Source organism: Aquarana catesbeiana, linkage group LG01 (genome assembly GCF_042186555.1).
Source record: "Aquarana catesbeiana isolate 2022-GZ linkage group LG01, ASM4218655v1, whole genome shotgun sequence".
NCBI lineage: Eukaryota > Metazoa > Chordata > Amphibia > Anura > Ranidae > Aquarana > Aquarana catesbeiana.
The window spans coordinates 612401200-612416730 of NC_133324.1; the positions used below are offsets into that span (position 1 = coordinate 612401200).

Genomic DNA, 15531 nt, shown 5'->3' on the forward strand with positions numbered 1-15531 from the left:
ACGGGGTCACACTACAGAAAAGAACGAACTAACTAGCAGCTCCTACGGGGGTAGTGCGCTACACATATAAGGTAATTGACATAACCAGAATCCCACCCGTTTGTTTCTCATTGGATTGGAAAACAGCATGAAGCCTGGGTTCGAATAGAGATGACTTTGATTGATGCCTGATCTCATCCCCCCCCCCATATATGGCCTGCCCTTCCAATAACTAGTGCAATATCCTACCAGAATAAATACAGATTGAAAAGATTTTTGCAGGTCCCCACACTATGTAGCTATTTGTATATTATAAAAAAGTTTGTAGTTATGTGGCCTGTATGCATATGGCCAGTTGTAATTTGTTCATGTTATTTTACCTTGCAGTAAATCCTTTAGCATGCTATAAATCCCTGTATTAAAAAAAAATTATTACAGAAAAATGTTATAAACTGGATTTCAACAACATTTTATTTATTGTCAATATTTGTGTTTTGTTATTGCCTGAAATCAGAGTTCAAATATGGTGCTGCATTTGTGTCTGCATAAGGAAAACAGAAATACAATAAAACAAAGTGGACAATTGAGAAGTGACACACAGTATATCTTTGCTGAGCAAAGTGTGTCCTTTAAAAGGACATGTTTCAAACAAGCAAAGCGAACCCCTCCCTTTTTTTGTGCCAGAGACCATTTAGGAAAATGTCCAACAAGCAGCAATAAAACGTAATGTCATCCATTGATGTCATTTTCCAAGCCGCCATACAAAATGGCACCTACAGCATGCTGCCACAGACAATACCATTTTTGAAATTGGTACTTGTAAAACATTTTTCCAAAAATGCACTTCATATGTGTTAGGCACTGTTTGAATGTTAAAGGCTGGCATGTATTTGAATTAAATCCGTCACAAACCTTAGCAATTCAGACTGAACATATGATAAAAGAAATTGTAAACACAGGTAACTTTTGGTGAAAACTACATGCCAAGACAATAAGCAGATCCAGAGACCCAAGCTACTGAAACTGTGTGAAACTTTAAAGTATAACCAAAGGCAAAATTTAGTTTTAGTTTTTTATAGAGTGATGAGGGGTTAGAGCCACGGGAACATTTTTTTTATTTTTGCTGTCTATGTCCCCAACAGGAAGATTCCCTCTCTCTAATTGATCTCCACTGTCACCGAGAATGTGAGGGTAAAATCTAATTTTTGAGTTGCCATCAGAACAGGAATGAAGAGGAAATCTTTCATTAAGGACACGCTCCCATTACAACTGTCTAAGAAGGGATTTCCCACACATTGAAAAGATATCCTCTCACTTCCTCTTGAGTCTACTGGACAGGAAGTGAAAGTAAATCTCCCTAATAGGATGCAGATGGAAAAAATGTACTGCAGTTTTAACCCTTCTTGACTATATCCAAAATGAAAAAAAAAGAAATTTTGGGCTTTAGATATACTTTACAGGAGAAGTACAGCCAAAGCTCATTTGGCGGTACTTCGCCTGTGGATCACCGGAGTGCAATTCGTTCTGCACTCCTGTGACCAGTTTTTAGCAGACAGCAGGCTGAGGCCCGCTGTCAGCTAACAACATAGAGCCAGTCTAGGCTCGGGATCCACCCACTTTCCTGGACCAGCATCCGGCTCAGCCTCTCAGTGAGCAGCTGCTCCCGTTCCCTCCACAGCCTAGCTCTCCAGTGTGGGAGGAGGGGGGGCAGAGCAGAGAGCGGTGATTGACAGTCACCAGCTCTCTGCTAGGGGAGCCCTGGGAACCAAGTGATCAGAGGTGTTTAATTACTCAGTTCTCAGTGTTAGAGCCGGTGGGTGACAGATGCAGTACCGTACTGATGCTGCATCCACCTAGGTAAGCATGATTCAACAAAAAATAATTCCATACATCTCTTTTAAACCTTTCCTATATGGGGAAATGTTGGCCTTTCAATATATTCCATGGCTTTACTGATCAATAGCGACCATGGGTAAGTAGTAGGGGGTGAGGACAAGCTTAACTTCTACAGGAAAAGTTAAATTTTGTACATAACTTCAGCTGTGTATATCTTAGGATCTACCGACATGCTTTTTGAAGACAATCTCTGCCTCTGCAGTGCTTCATCAAATACTCTGATTGCAATTCCAAGGTTTGTGAAAGCAAAATTTGTTTTTTTTTACCTTTTTTTCATTGGCACAATCTTTACAGGCATTTTGACTTCATAAGCACAGAAAAAATGTCAGCCAGATAATTCCCTACATTGTTCTTCTTTACATGGTACATCTGTCAATCCAAAAGGGGTGAGTTTATGTAAACTTAAAATGCAAATAAAGTAAGTATTTTACTTACTGGGCACCACTGAATTAGTTAATTTTCATTACAACATGAAAAGGCAATCTCTACAGCAGAATAAAGGTTAGCCTATATACAAAACTTACATAACTGAATTACAAAAAAAAGGAGTTTTATAAATAGAAAAGCAGAGTCAATAAGGCATAAATCCCCCATAGCTACAGGCTTGAAGTCTCACAGTGTGGACACAAGAATAATGTATTGTCTTCTTGCTCCATTACATGTGGTTTGCATGGATTTTCACTGTTCCCAGGAGCACCTAGTACTGTACGAACAAGGCAGTCGAATAACACATCCCTTCACCACCAATGAAGTGTCATCCAGAATTTTCCTTACTTGACACTTCTTTGATTTATAGCCATAATTACTGTGGTTGTAACACAATTTAATTTGAATGACTATCTAGTTAATGTACACATCTGCCTGAGTTGCTGAGAAGAACATTAAAGTGAAGTGGTCAATGGTGGAAGCATCTTTACATTCCCCGAAGAAGACACACCTTCTTCTTTCAAAGGCACTTTTCTGTTGTCCATGAAATCTCTAGGTAAACTTTCTAATAGGCAATCCAGTTGCTCCTGACCAAGTTTGATTTTATCGTCCACCTCTCTCTGTTCAATAAGAAGTGCTGACTTCATTTTCACAAAATGCTGGTAGTCCTGAAACTGGTCCCTGGTGAGGTAGTTTCCTAAAATATCTGTCACCAACTTTTCTCTGCGATCAAGGTTCTCCTTGAGTTCTCGGGCATCTTCATGTTGACCACAGAGCTGCTTTTTCTTTTCATTCCAGGTGTTCTGCAACAAAGTATCAAACACATGATTGGTCAAACACTAATCAAATTAATCAAACAGTACATAGTATACTTTTTAATGTTATTATTATTATAATACAGGATCCAACAGTTTGCACAGTGCTTTACAACATTAGGGCAGACAGTACAATCACAATAAAATTCAATACAGGAGGAATGAGAGGGTCCTGTTCATTAGAGCTTACAATCTAAGAACAACAACAATCCATTAAAGGCAGGCAGCCTTTAATGGATATGCACCGGCTCACCGTCACAGTCTAGTTTCACAGGTATGGGTGCACAGCCCCCCAGTGCAGAGTCTGTATACCCGGAGCCATGCACCCATCCCTGCATGCCTGTCTATACAGCCTATGCATATGCATGCAGTTGCTGTACATGCTAGTACAAAAAGATAAACAACAGCCTCCTGCTGTATAGGGCTCTGTGCTCCTGATGTGGCCTTAGTAACTAAGAAAAAAACTGAAGCTGTTAGGGCTTGTTCACACCAGATGCAAAAAGGCTGCACCACCAGCCACCTTCATGACTAGGCCATTTTTGCTATTCGGCATGCTATTTTAACTGGTAATTGTGCGGTCATGCAACGCTGTACCCAAATGAAATTTATATATATTTTTTCACACAAACAGAGCTTTCTTTTAGTGGTACTTGATTACCACTTTTTTATTTTTTGCAATATAAACAAAAAAAGAATGAAAATTTTGAAAAAAAACAAAACAATATTTTTTACTTTCTGCTATAAAACATACCCCCCCCCCCAAAAAAAAAAAAATCAAATTTCTACATAAGTTTTGGCCAAAATGTATTCTGTCACATGTCTTTGATAAAAAATCCCAAGAAACGTATATTGATTGGTTTGCGTGCAAGTTATAGTGTCTACATACTAGAGTATATACTGTATACTGGAATTTTTATTCTTTTAATACTACTATTGGCGATGATCAGTGGCTTATAATGGGATTGCGATAGCCCAGCGGACAATCTGACACTAACTCCCACTGACATCACCAGTGACATTAATACAGTGATCAGTGATAATACTATACGCTGTCACTGTACTAATGACACTGGCTGGCAAGGGGATCTAGGGCGCTCAAGTGGTTAAATGTGTGCCTAACTATTTGTAATGTGTGTATAGTGTGCTGCTTTTACTTCTAGATCTCTCAGTTTCTCATCCCTGCTTTTCTCTACCAAAAATGCATGACAGAGTGTTACATACAGAAAAACTGTATACTCTAAGATAGATGGATTCTGAAAGAAAAATGAGCTGAAAGAGATGTTGAAAAACAGTTGAGCTGTAGGAGAGATGAGAAGATAACTCATCTCAGATAGAATACAACAAACAGGCATTTATAATTAAATTAAAATAAAAAAGTACCCGTTCTTCAGCATTGGTATCTTCACCAAAGGTGCTTAGTACGTTTTCCACTTTGGCCAAGCGCCCTGACAGTGAGAGCAGAAGGTTCACCACCTTGTCCAAATCTCCAATGAACATTTTATACTTGTCAAACTCATTGGGTTTGCAGAGTTGCTCGATCAATGCCTCTACCTGCTCACCAAGACTGTTGTTGACCTTTATATCGACTATAAGACTGTCCTTGGCACCCTTTAAGATCTCAAGTTTACGGATACGATTGGCAATTAATTCCACCTGCAGATATGAGAACATATGTCTGATGAATTTCCAGTTACCATAACCTAAGATATACAGTATATCTACTTATATTCCTAACACATGTTTTATGTAAAATCTAGTTTTCTCTTGGATTAAACGCGTTAACTAAAGCAATATACAGAGGCAGTTTGGATATAGATAGCAATAAAATCGTGACAGAAGTCCTAATTGTTCCACATTCTATCCAAAACCAAAATAGTTAAAATACCCTACCACTTTTCTGCTTGTTCATGGACCTGGAATTCCCTGCTGTTATCTGATATCCATAGAGTTTCTTAGGAAGAGGTGTATTTTCCCAGGTAATAGGCAGTTGCAGCTTCACTAACTTTGATTATTTGTACTGATTAGGGTAGGTCTGAGAACCAAGCACTTCATAACCAATAATTAGGAAGCCAAAATATTCTCAGATGACAATACACCAGAAAGCAGGTCCAGTCAAGCAAAATTCTGTTAAAAATAAAACCTTCCTCGGAACGAAGATATAAAGACTTAGTTGTATGATATAGTAGATTAAAAATAACAAGTGAATCCCACAAATTACAATGCAAACATGATTTAATGATGATGTAATCCCTCAACAAGGTTTATTTACAGAGCTTTAACTTTAAAGTGCATTAGACAGTTTTACATAGGCATATTGGTTAGCACTGTAGACTTGCAGTCCTGTTTTGAAATCACACCAAGGACAGTTTCTTTGTGCATTTGTGTGGGTACTTTATTGGTGCTTTGGTGACCTTCCACAATCCAGAAACATAATAGTAGGTTAATTACTTATGTCTAAAATTGTCCTTAGTATACAGTGTCTTGCAAAAGTATTCACCCCCCCCCCCCCTTGGCATTTTTGTTTTGTTGCCTCACAACCTGGAATTAACATGGATTGTTTGAGGATTTGCATCATTTAATTTACAGAACATGCCCACAACTTTGAAAATGTTTTTTTTTTTTATTGTGAAGCAAACAACAAATAGGACAAAAAAACCCAGAAAAAGTCAATGTGCATAACTATTCACCCCGCTAAAGTCAATACTTTGTAGAGCCACCTTTTGCGGCTATGACAGCTCCAAGTCGCTTTGGATAAGTCTCTATGAGCTTGCCACATCTTACCACCGGGATTTTTGCCCATTCCTCCAGCTCCTTCAAGTTGGATGGTTTACGCTTGTGAACAGCAATCTTTAAGTCTGACCACAGATTTTCTATTGGATGGAGGTCTGGGCTTTGACTAGGCCATTCAAACACATTTACATGTTTCCCCTTAAACCACTCAAGTGTTGCTTTAGCAGTGTGTTTGGAGTCATTGTCCTGCTGGAAGGTGAACCTCCATCCTAGCCTCAAATCACACACAGAGTGGTAGAGGTTTTGACAAAAATATCCCTGTATTTAGCACCATCCATCTTTCCCTCAACCCCAGTTTCCCAGTCCCGACTGCTGAAAAACATCCCCACAGCATGATGCTGCCACCACCATGTTTCATTGTGGGGATGGTGTTCTTTGGGTGATGTGATGTGTTGGGTTTGCACCAGACATAGCGTTTTCTTTGATGGCCAAAAAGTTCAATTTTAGTCTCATCAGACCAGAGCACCTTCCTCCATACATTTTGGGAGTCTCCCACATGTCTTTTCGCAAACTCAAAACGTGCCATTTTGTTTTTTGCTGAAAGTAATGGCTTTCTTCTGGCCACTCTGCCATAAAGCCCAACTCTATGGAGCGTACGGCTTATTGTCGTCCTATGTACAGATACTCCAGTCTCTGCTGTGGAACTCTGCAGCTCCTCCAGGGTTACCTTAGGTCTCTGTGCTGCCTCTCTGATTAATGCCCTCCTTGCCTGGTCCGTGAGTTTTGGTGTGCGGCCGTCTCTTGGCAGGTTTGCTGTTGTGCCATGTTCTTTCCATTTGGTTATGATAGATTTGATGATGCTCCTAGGGATCATCAAAGATTTTGATATTTTTTTATAACCTAACCCTGACTTGTATCTTTCAACAACATTGTCCCTTACTTGTTTGGAGAGTTCCTTGGTCTTCACGGCAGTGTTTGGTTAGTCGTGCCTGTTGCTTTGGTGTTGCAGCCTCTGGGGCCTTTCAAAAAGGTGTGTATATGTAATGACAGATCATGTGACACTTAGATTGCACACAGGTGGACATCATTTCACTAATTATGTGATTTCTGAAGGTAATTTGTTGCACCAGAGCTTTTTATGGGCTTCATAACAAAGGGGGTGAATACATACGCACATGCCAATTTTTTATTTTTAGTTTTTTATTTCTGAAAAATAGTTTTATGTATATACTGTATTTTTTAAATTTTACTTCACCAACTTAGACTATTGTGTTGAACTAAAGGCAGAAATTTAACAAAATAGGTAAAAAGCCAAGGGGGTGAATACTTATGCAAGGCACTGTACATATGTATGACTGTATGAAGACAGAATTATTACTTCTTTTGTAAAGTTCTGCCTTTATTGGAGGCAGTATGCAGCCTACTTTATATGATTCCTCCACCATGTTTCACAGTACTTACCTAAAAGAAGTAAACACTGGTTTGGGTTAATTTAATTTTTCATTTTTTTTACTCTTTTCTATCCTATATTTTTATTGTTTGTGTAAAATCTTTGTTTTACAAATAAACATTTTAATGCATGGCAAAGGATTCCTAGAGCATTATATGTAAGCTAAAGAGTTTCTGAGGCAAAATTTGGAAAAAGCCCTTAATCATTGGGATGAAGTCACTGCTGATGAGTCACTGAGCTGTTTAAAGTGCTTGTAAAGGCAGAAGTTTTTTTTTTTTTTACCTTACTGCATTCTATGCAGTGAAGTTAAAAAAAAACCTCTGCATGTAACACCCCCTGCAGTCCCCCCAAATACACACCTGAGGTCGATCTTAATCTAGCCAAGTACAAGAGAGCTGAGACTTCCTCGGCTCTCTCACTCCTCATTGGCTCAGATACAGCAGCTCGAGCCATTGGCTGCCCCTGCTGTCAATCTGAGCCAGTAAGGAGGGAGTGGTGGGCAGGGTTGGGCTGAGCAAGCATGCATGAGTGCCCCCATAGCAAGTGATGTGCTATGGGTGTACTCAGCAGGAGGGGGAAGTGGATCCAGGAGTACCAGTGGGGGATCCAAGAAGGGATGGATCGGGGCTGCTTTGTGCAAAACCATTGCATAGAGCAGGTAAGTACTGTATAACACATTTTTTTATTTTAATAAAATAAAAAAGAAGCTTTATAATCACTTTACGCAACAGGCTTCTTTTGACAAAGTAAAGAGCTACCCTTTACAATATGAAATGGAGCCTAAAGCGAGATAGATTGTGAACCTGTCACTGGTGAAACAGGGCAGAAGACCCAGAGGTAAGTCTGCCATAATGTGCAAGTATGCAAGTGCACTTCTGCATTCAGTTCTGTTTTAATATGATATGCAGTATATACACATATATACAGTATATTTTTTTATTTGTCCCGACCATTAAGAATAAATTACATACAAAATCACAGAATTTAAAGTAAACATAATTTTATAGCCGTGTCTTAAGAGCCTCATGTACTCTGCTTCTGATGTCCTCTGAAAATATATTTTGATTGGGTGATATTTCACATTAAAAGGAATTATGTGAACTACATTAAATTAAAGGATGAGTCCACCTTTTTAAAAAAAACAATAAATGCACATCTTTTTGCAGGTAAAAAAATGTGCATTTATTCATTTTTTTTACTAGGAGCCTGCAAAGCATTGCACTCGCGATCACCAGATTGTGAATGCAATGCCAGACTCCTGTTTAAGCTGTCTGCTCGTACCTCGTGCAGACAGGCAGTTAGACACTTACAGGAGCATCAATGAACTACCAAGAGAGCTCAACAACACCCTGGTAGTTCATTGAGAACTACAGGCTGACAGCCATAAAGGTTGTTGGTACTTGTAGTTCATTCATTCACAACAGAACTCTGTGAATGAGTGACGCAGCCATGTGGGTGGAGCCCCGCACAGCCACATTTTTTTTTTTAAATGTGACAGCGAGTTCGGGGAGAAGACCCCTGGCTCGCTGTCACTAGAGATGGTGGGTCAAGGAGTGGCTGCAGCAGTGGGAACATGTATCATGTTCTCAAAAGTGAACTTATCCTTTAAAAGCTTTGCACTTTTATTTTAACGACACAGCAGGTAAAAAAACTCATCTGAATGAAATGCAGCACATGACATTGACCAAAATAACTGTCACCATATGCTTTCTTTTCAAGATTTTTTTAGCCAACACTGTTAATTACTATTTTACCTTAGATGAAAACCAGATTACATTAAGGAGCTATTCTGTAGATACTTTTTAAATGGTTCACAAAAACTTTTCATTGTATGAAAGTGCTGTTTCACGGCCTCTTCCATGTCTCTAAATGATCTGCACAAATTGGATTTTCCCATTTCTAAAATGTATTACATAAGTGTAATGGATTTGTGATGCTATGAAGTAGCTGGCTGCTCGCTGTCAGCAAGGTCTGGAGCAGTGCTCCTATGCTATGTCCTATTTACATGATGAAAAGGCTTCACATCACAACTGTCAGAATCTTCACCACAGAAAAAAATGTAAATCAATCTTTGCCCTCTTCACGCTTACAGAGTCTCCATGATTATTCTGTCTGTCATATTCTTTCCATGCAATGGGCAGCAGATTTGACCTACAAACTTGTTTTCTTTTCATTAATCAGTATTGCTGTAATTCCAAAACACCAGCAGGCATGACGTTATTGTGCAGACACAAAAGTGGGCATTGATTGCCCAAGTAAGCCCTCCACTATCTACCCTCCATAATGGCTGTGCTAATGGCATTCTTCCTTTGTGCCCTGTACAAGGAAGAATGCCAGTGTAATTATCAGCATGGCACTAATCACTTAGATCACTTTCTTCTGTTCCCAGGGACATGTGGTTCCCCTGGCTTTTGAATCAAATGGTAATGCTTGGGCAGAAGATATCTTCCTTCCAAAGTACAATTTGTACAATTTGCAATGATTAAGCACTTTGTGTGAAACGCGTCTGCTGAACATTGTGGATCCCTCATGTGTCATGTTTTTTAACCTTTGATTCTACAATAAACCAACACATTTTTCTTCATCTCTGGATGTGCCGCTTTTTCTCTTTGTTGCATACAATTTGTATCTGCCTTAAATATAATGACCTCAGTTAAAATGTTGGATTGCTTCTTATCGTTCATATTTTTTATAATCATATACAATGCATGGTAGTGATATTATATGTAACCTACCTCCTCCTATCCAGTGGACTGGCTAGCCTTAGTATAACAAAATCAAACATTATATCCACACACGGCACACAAAGACCAGGAATGAAAAGAGAGAAATTTCTGTCTCAAAGTCCATAAAACAAGCACCTCTGTCTAGAAGATTGCTGCAAACTGTCTCCCCTCTGTCAAAAACACTCTAGCGCTCAATTCGAGGAACACTCAATTGTATTTCTATTTGTAATGCTTCTTCAGGTGCAGGGGCAGCCCTCCACAGACTGAGAAATCCTCAGTTCACTGCAAACAACGCACAGAGGAAGGCGCAAACTCCTCGTGCATTACTGTCAAACACATTTATTAAATCCACAAAATCAAATGGATATTCACAAAAGTATAAAAACAGCAGACACAAAACATTATTGCTTAAGCAGTAGGTGGTGTGCCCTGTCCTAGAATTCTACAATTGGAAGGCTGACGTGTTTCAGGGGATAGACCCCCTTCCTCAGAGCTAAACCAACCTCAATCCAAGTCACTTTTTAAATGGTCACGGACAGGACACACGGCCTACGGCTGAAGCAATCATGTTTTATGCCTGCTGTTTTTATACTTTTGTGAGTATCCATTTATCTTTGTGGATTTAATACATTTATTTGATGATAATGCACAAGGAGTTTCTCCTGTGTGTGTCACCTCTCTGTGCTAACAGTTGGGTTCTAGGTTTACCGACCAATAATTGATGAGCTGTAAGTACATAGTACACCAACAAAATTCACAAAACATGCAGGAAGAGCAATAATGAGAATGGCAGCTGTTTATTAAACATCAGAATGTGTTACTATTGTTTATCAACATAATGATTGAGTGTCTGTGTGCCCCCTGGCATGTTTGCCACCCTAGGCCACAGGCAATGTTAGCTATGCAGTAATCCATCCTGCACTCTATTTTTTATCTTATATAACGTGTGGTCTGTTTGTAACAATTAAAAGGAAAACTTTAGCAAATTTTGCCAATAGTGAGAAGTCAAGTTGTATCTTATTCTTGTTCAATGTATTTATTACATTTTTGCACTGGTTTCATCTTTTATTCTTTGGAAAACTGAAGATGAGCAACATTTTCACTTGTGTTCCTGTTTCCTTTTATGCAAATTTTATAAATCAGTGCCAGCGCTTATAAACTGTAATATATGTTGATGACTAGCTGTAGCATGAGACATTCTAAAGAAAAAAAAGTCACAGTAAGTGCTGTCAACAGAAAGTAGGTATGTGCAGTGAGAAATGTGAAAGTCTGAGCAAATGTCTACTCTAAATAAGACCCTTAAGCCGCGTACACACGGGCGGACTTTTCGAACCGGACTGGTCCGACGGACTTTCCGATGGACTTTCAACTGACTTTTGACCGACTTCCGATGGACTTTTTAATGAACGGACTTGCCTACACATGATCACACCAAAGTCCGACGGATTCATACGTGATGACGTACACCGGACTAAAATAAGGAAGTTGATAGCCAGTAGCCAATAGCTACCCTAGCGACGGTTTTTGTTCGTCGGACTAGCATACAGATGAGCGGATTTCTGGGTCCGGCGGAGTTACGACGTAAAGATTTGAAGCATGTTCCAAATCTAAAGTCTGTCAGATTTTTGACTGGAAAAGTCAGCTGAAGGTCCGATGAAGCCCACACACGATCGGATTGTCCGTCGGACCAGTCCGGTCGAAAAGTCCGACCGTGTGTACGCTGCATTAAGAGGATGCCCATAAGTAGGAGAAGGTAGGGTGCTTCTAGGGGAGGAAGTTGTACACCATAACATGGCTGGCTTAGGCAGCGCATACATGGAGCAAATTTATTTCCTGTAACCCCAAAACAGACAGTGTTGACAGGGGAGCCACTGTATTATCCTGGCAGGGGGCGAGTTAAGCCGTCCCTGCCAGGAGAAGAGAGTGATTCTTGCTAGCAGCTATACCAGTCTCTAGCGATAATCGTATGTAGAATCTATCAGGCTGGTTGTACCCAAGTTGATCGATTGATGAACTTGGGTACATTCAGCCTGCTAATACATGGTTCGAATCTCGGACATTTCCTGCTGAACCGGCCAAGATTCGAACGTCTATGGCCAGCCTTGTATTTCCTACCCACATGCCAGGGAGTCATAAACCGACCAAGACCTGGTCTTTAGTCATAAGGTGTGGCAAAATTGTTCTCAAAAAAGATAGGAAAACACTTAAAATGATGTTTAATGAGAAGCTTCTGATGTAAACAGACATTCATTGGCTCCTATACAACTTATTTATAGGACAGTGAATTGGGGAACAGGTTCAGCTTCACTTCCCCAAATTATCAGTGGCATGATTCAGTGGGAAATGGTTTATTCCATTAAGCACCTTCACACATGCTTTGCTTTGTTATGAAATCGCTTTAAAGGCTCATATTCATGAATCAATAAACAATATGCTATCTTCATTCTTGGCCATCTCTGCATTTAGCATTCTGGTACATACAACACTCAAGGTCTATCCCATTCATTACTTGTGTCTGGAGACTATGAAACACTTTGTAATGGGTAAATTGTAGGCATGTGCAATTCGTTTCGTTCCGAATTCGTTTTTTAACGAATTTCGACAAATTCGTTAATTCTGGAATATCCGAATTAACGAAAACCCGTTTAACAAATTTTTTCTGAATATTTGGAAATTCGATAAAATTGTACATTCGTAAATTCGGGCATTCGTACATTAGTAAATTAGTGAATTCGTAAATTTGTAAATTCGAAAATTCGGAAATCTGAAATAATAGTTAACTAATAATAACTTAACTATTAGTAATTACTAGTAACTTTTAAATTATAGGTATTGTAATTTCCTTTCAAATTTGGCTGTTAGTGAATGTAACACATACAAATTTATCCGAAGTTATGAATGATCCGAAAAAACGGAATGGAACTTTCAACGTAATGAATTAATAATAATAAATAACAATAATAATAATAATAACAACGTTTTATTATTATTATTATTATTTATTATTAATTTGTTCCGTTCCATTTGTTTAGATGCAGCATTCATTTTGGATAATTCGTAACTTCGGATAAATTCGTATTTGTTTGTCTTCCTGCTTAACCGACCGCTTTCGGACAATTTTCAACCCGTGTGTACACAGCATCAGCTCCCTTTACACCTCTGTGCATGTTTGTACACATGTTCTCCTATATTACGATGAGTTTAAATGCAAGAAAACCTCAATGTGTGATATACTGTATGTGAGTTGTGTTGCATTGTCATTTATTCCACATGGTATCACAATGCACATACACATAATGCTACACGTCTGCCCTTCATTGCACAAGAGAAACAAACACACAAATTAATAGGCACATAGGTGGGCCCCACATAATTATTATGAGCCTATACTACAGGCAGGTAGGAAAACAAAAGTTACTTAAAGTGTTACTAAATCCAGGACCCTGCACTTACTATATCTGGTCTCCCACAGTACACAGAACATGAAAATGCAATTATTTTAGGAAATATAACTGCTAAATACCTTTTCTCATCAGCAGTATATAGCAGTCTTGTGACTTCTAACAGTGTCAGGTTAAAGCTTGTAGGAGGAATTTTCTTTCTCCCCTGATTGTCCTATAAGACTGCAGGACCCCTGACGCTCTGTCTGGACAGTGCTGATTGGCCATGTGCTGATCACATTCATTCTCCCAAGAAAAAAAAAACTCCCTAACAATACACACCAAACTGAACATGTGCAGCTTGCCCCCAAGGCTTTGTACTAGCAGCAGATAGATTGGGGACTGTGGAAGAAGGGGAGGATCAGAGAAGACAGAATCAAACAGTGTTTTCACACATTGCAGAGAATTAACCCCTTAGGTTCCACAATGAGTGTAACAAGCATGTTTTACTGCATATACAGACTGATTTTACTGTGGGTTTTGTAACATTTTATTGAATACCAGGTACAAGACAAAAACACAGCTTACCTTTTTTTCATTTACATCATCTTTTCCATCTGATTTTGTGTGCACATTTGTGATTTTTTTCAGGAGTTCGGCCTTAGAAGCAGACATGGAGTAATGCATGGAGGAGCTCAATACATTCTCTGTAGAGTTTTTCTTCTCCTCTTTCCTGTAACATTGCCAGAGAAAAACATTCAATATATGAGCCAATAAATATTTGTTTTAGACATATTATACCAAGAAAAGTAACCCATAGCAACCAGACGAAAATTGTCTTTTGTAAAAGAGTTAGTCCACTCCACACTTTATATTTCCTGTATGCTATCTATCTGTATCCTACCATACGGAATGAAGCATGTAATAGTTATAACTTAAAATAATTGGAGGTTATAACTTGAAATGGATTCAAAGAATGGATTGAACACAGCTTAATTATTTTATAATAATAATATTCTTAGGATTAAAAATTTTGCTAATCGATTTTCAGTATAAAAAAAGCACACTTTCATCGACCACATGGTGGCGCCATTATCCACCCGTTCTAATTACATTCACATATACAGTATTTCTTCAGACATTTACTTTTTGGTGTCATACAATGTTTTGCATTAAATGCTGAATATCAATTCTACAATGAGAAACAGCATAAAAAATATACAGTAAAGTTAACATAATAATTTTTGTTGTGCCAAAGCCATTTTAATAAATGCACAAATAGGGTAATCACCCTTGGCCTATCAGGGAAAAAAAGTCCAATCTCACACAATGTAATAAGGCCTGGAATGATGTTCTAAAACAGCTTATGAAAACTCTAAGGTGTCCTTAGTGGTCAAGTGAAGCTCTGTTTTACAGTGGATAGGTTCCTTTTTTTACATTGATTTATTTTTTTTTTTTATGTAAATATGAAATGATATTAATAGCAACAACACAACACTAAGGCTTGGTTCATATATATGTTTCCCCTTGGCCGCATTTGCTCGTGCACGGCAGCCCATTCAATTGAATGGGCTGCTGTATCCACTGAAAACGCAGGGAAAAGGTCCCTGCACCTTTTCAGAAAACGCAGCAGCAGGGAAAACACATAGTGCAGTTTACAGTGCGTGGGGTGCCATTAGGATTGATGGTACCCCCATGCCTCTCCTGAGCAGCAGTGCGTTTTTCTCTGTGGGTGGTTGCGGGTACGGTCCTGCAACGGCAACCACCCGCACAAGTGTGAACCTAGCCTAGCTCTTTCCATCTTGACCATAAAGTTAAAGAGGAGGTCCAGCCTGGGTGAAAAAACTAAAAGTCAGCAGCTACAAATACTGTAGCTGCTGACTTTTAATATTAGGGCGCTTACCTGTCCAGAGAGCCCTCGATGTCGGCACCTCAGCCGATATTTGGATTGACTCCCGGGTGCTGCCGCCGCCATTCCTGGTAAGGGAACCAGGCTTCACTCCTGGTTCCCTACTGCGCATGTGTGAAGTGTGCTGCACTTTCTAATTGGCCCAGCTGCGGGGGAAGGAGGAGGGTGGCTGAACTTCCAGGCTTCTGGAAGTGGGGAAGGGGACCTGTCAAAAACAGGG

General features: G+C 39.2%; 1 protein-coding gene across 3 annotated transcripts in view; it reads right to left on the bottom strand.

Annotated features, from left to right (window-relative positions):
• Positions 1-432: 432 nt before the first annotated feature.
• Positions 433-15531, bottom strand: part of SHROOM3 (shroom family member 3) — a 554962-nt gene continuing 539863 nt past the window's right edge. For all 3 annotated transcript variants that reach the window (XM_073599747.1, XM_073599766.1, XM_073599757.1), the window contains 3 exons: positions 13991-14135; positions 4497-4769; positions 433-3104 (listed from right to left, as the gene is read on the bottom strand). In XM_073599747.1, coding sequence (XP_073455848.1) covers positions 2757-3104; positions 4497-4769; positions 13991-14135 — 766 coding nt within the window. In that variant the 3' untranslated portion in view covers positions 433-2756. The remainder of the gene's footprint in view (positions 3105-4496; positions 4770-13990; positions 14136-15531) is intronic.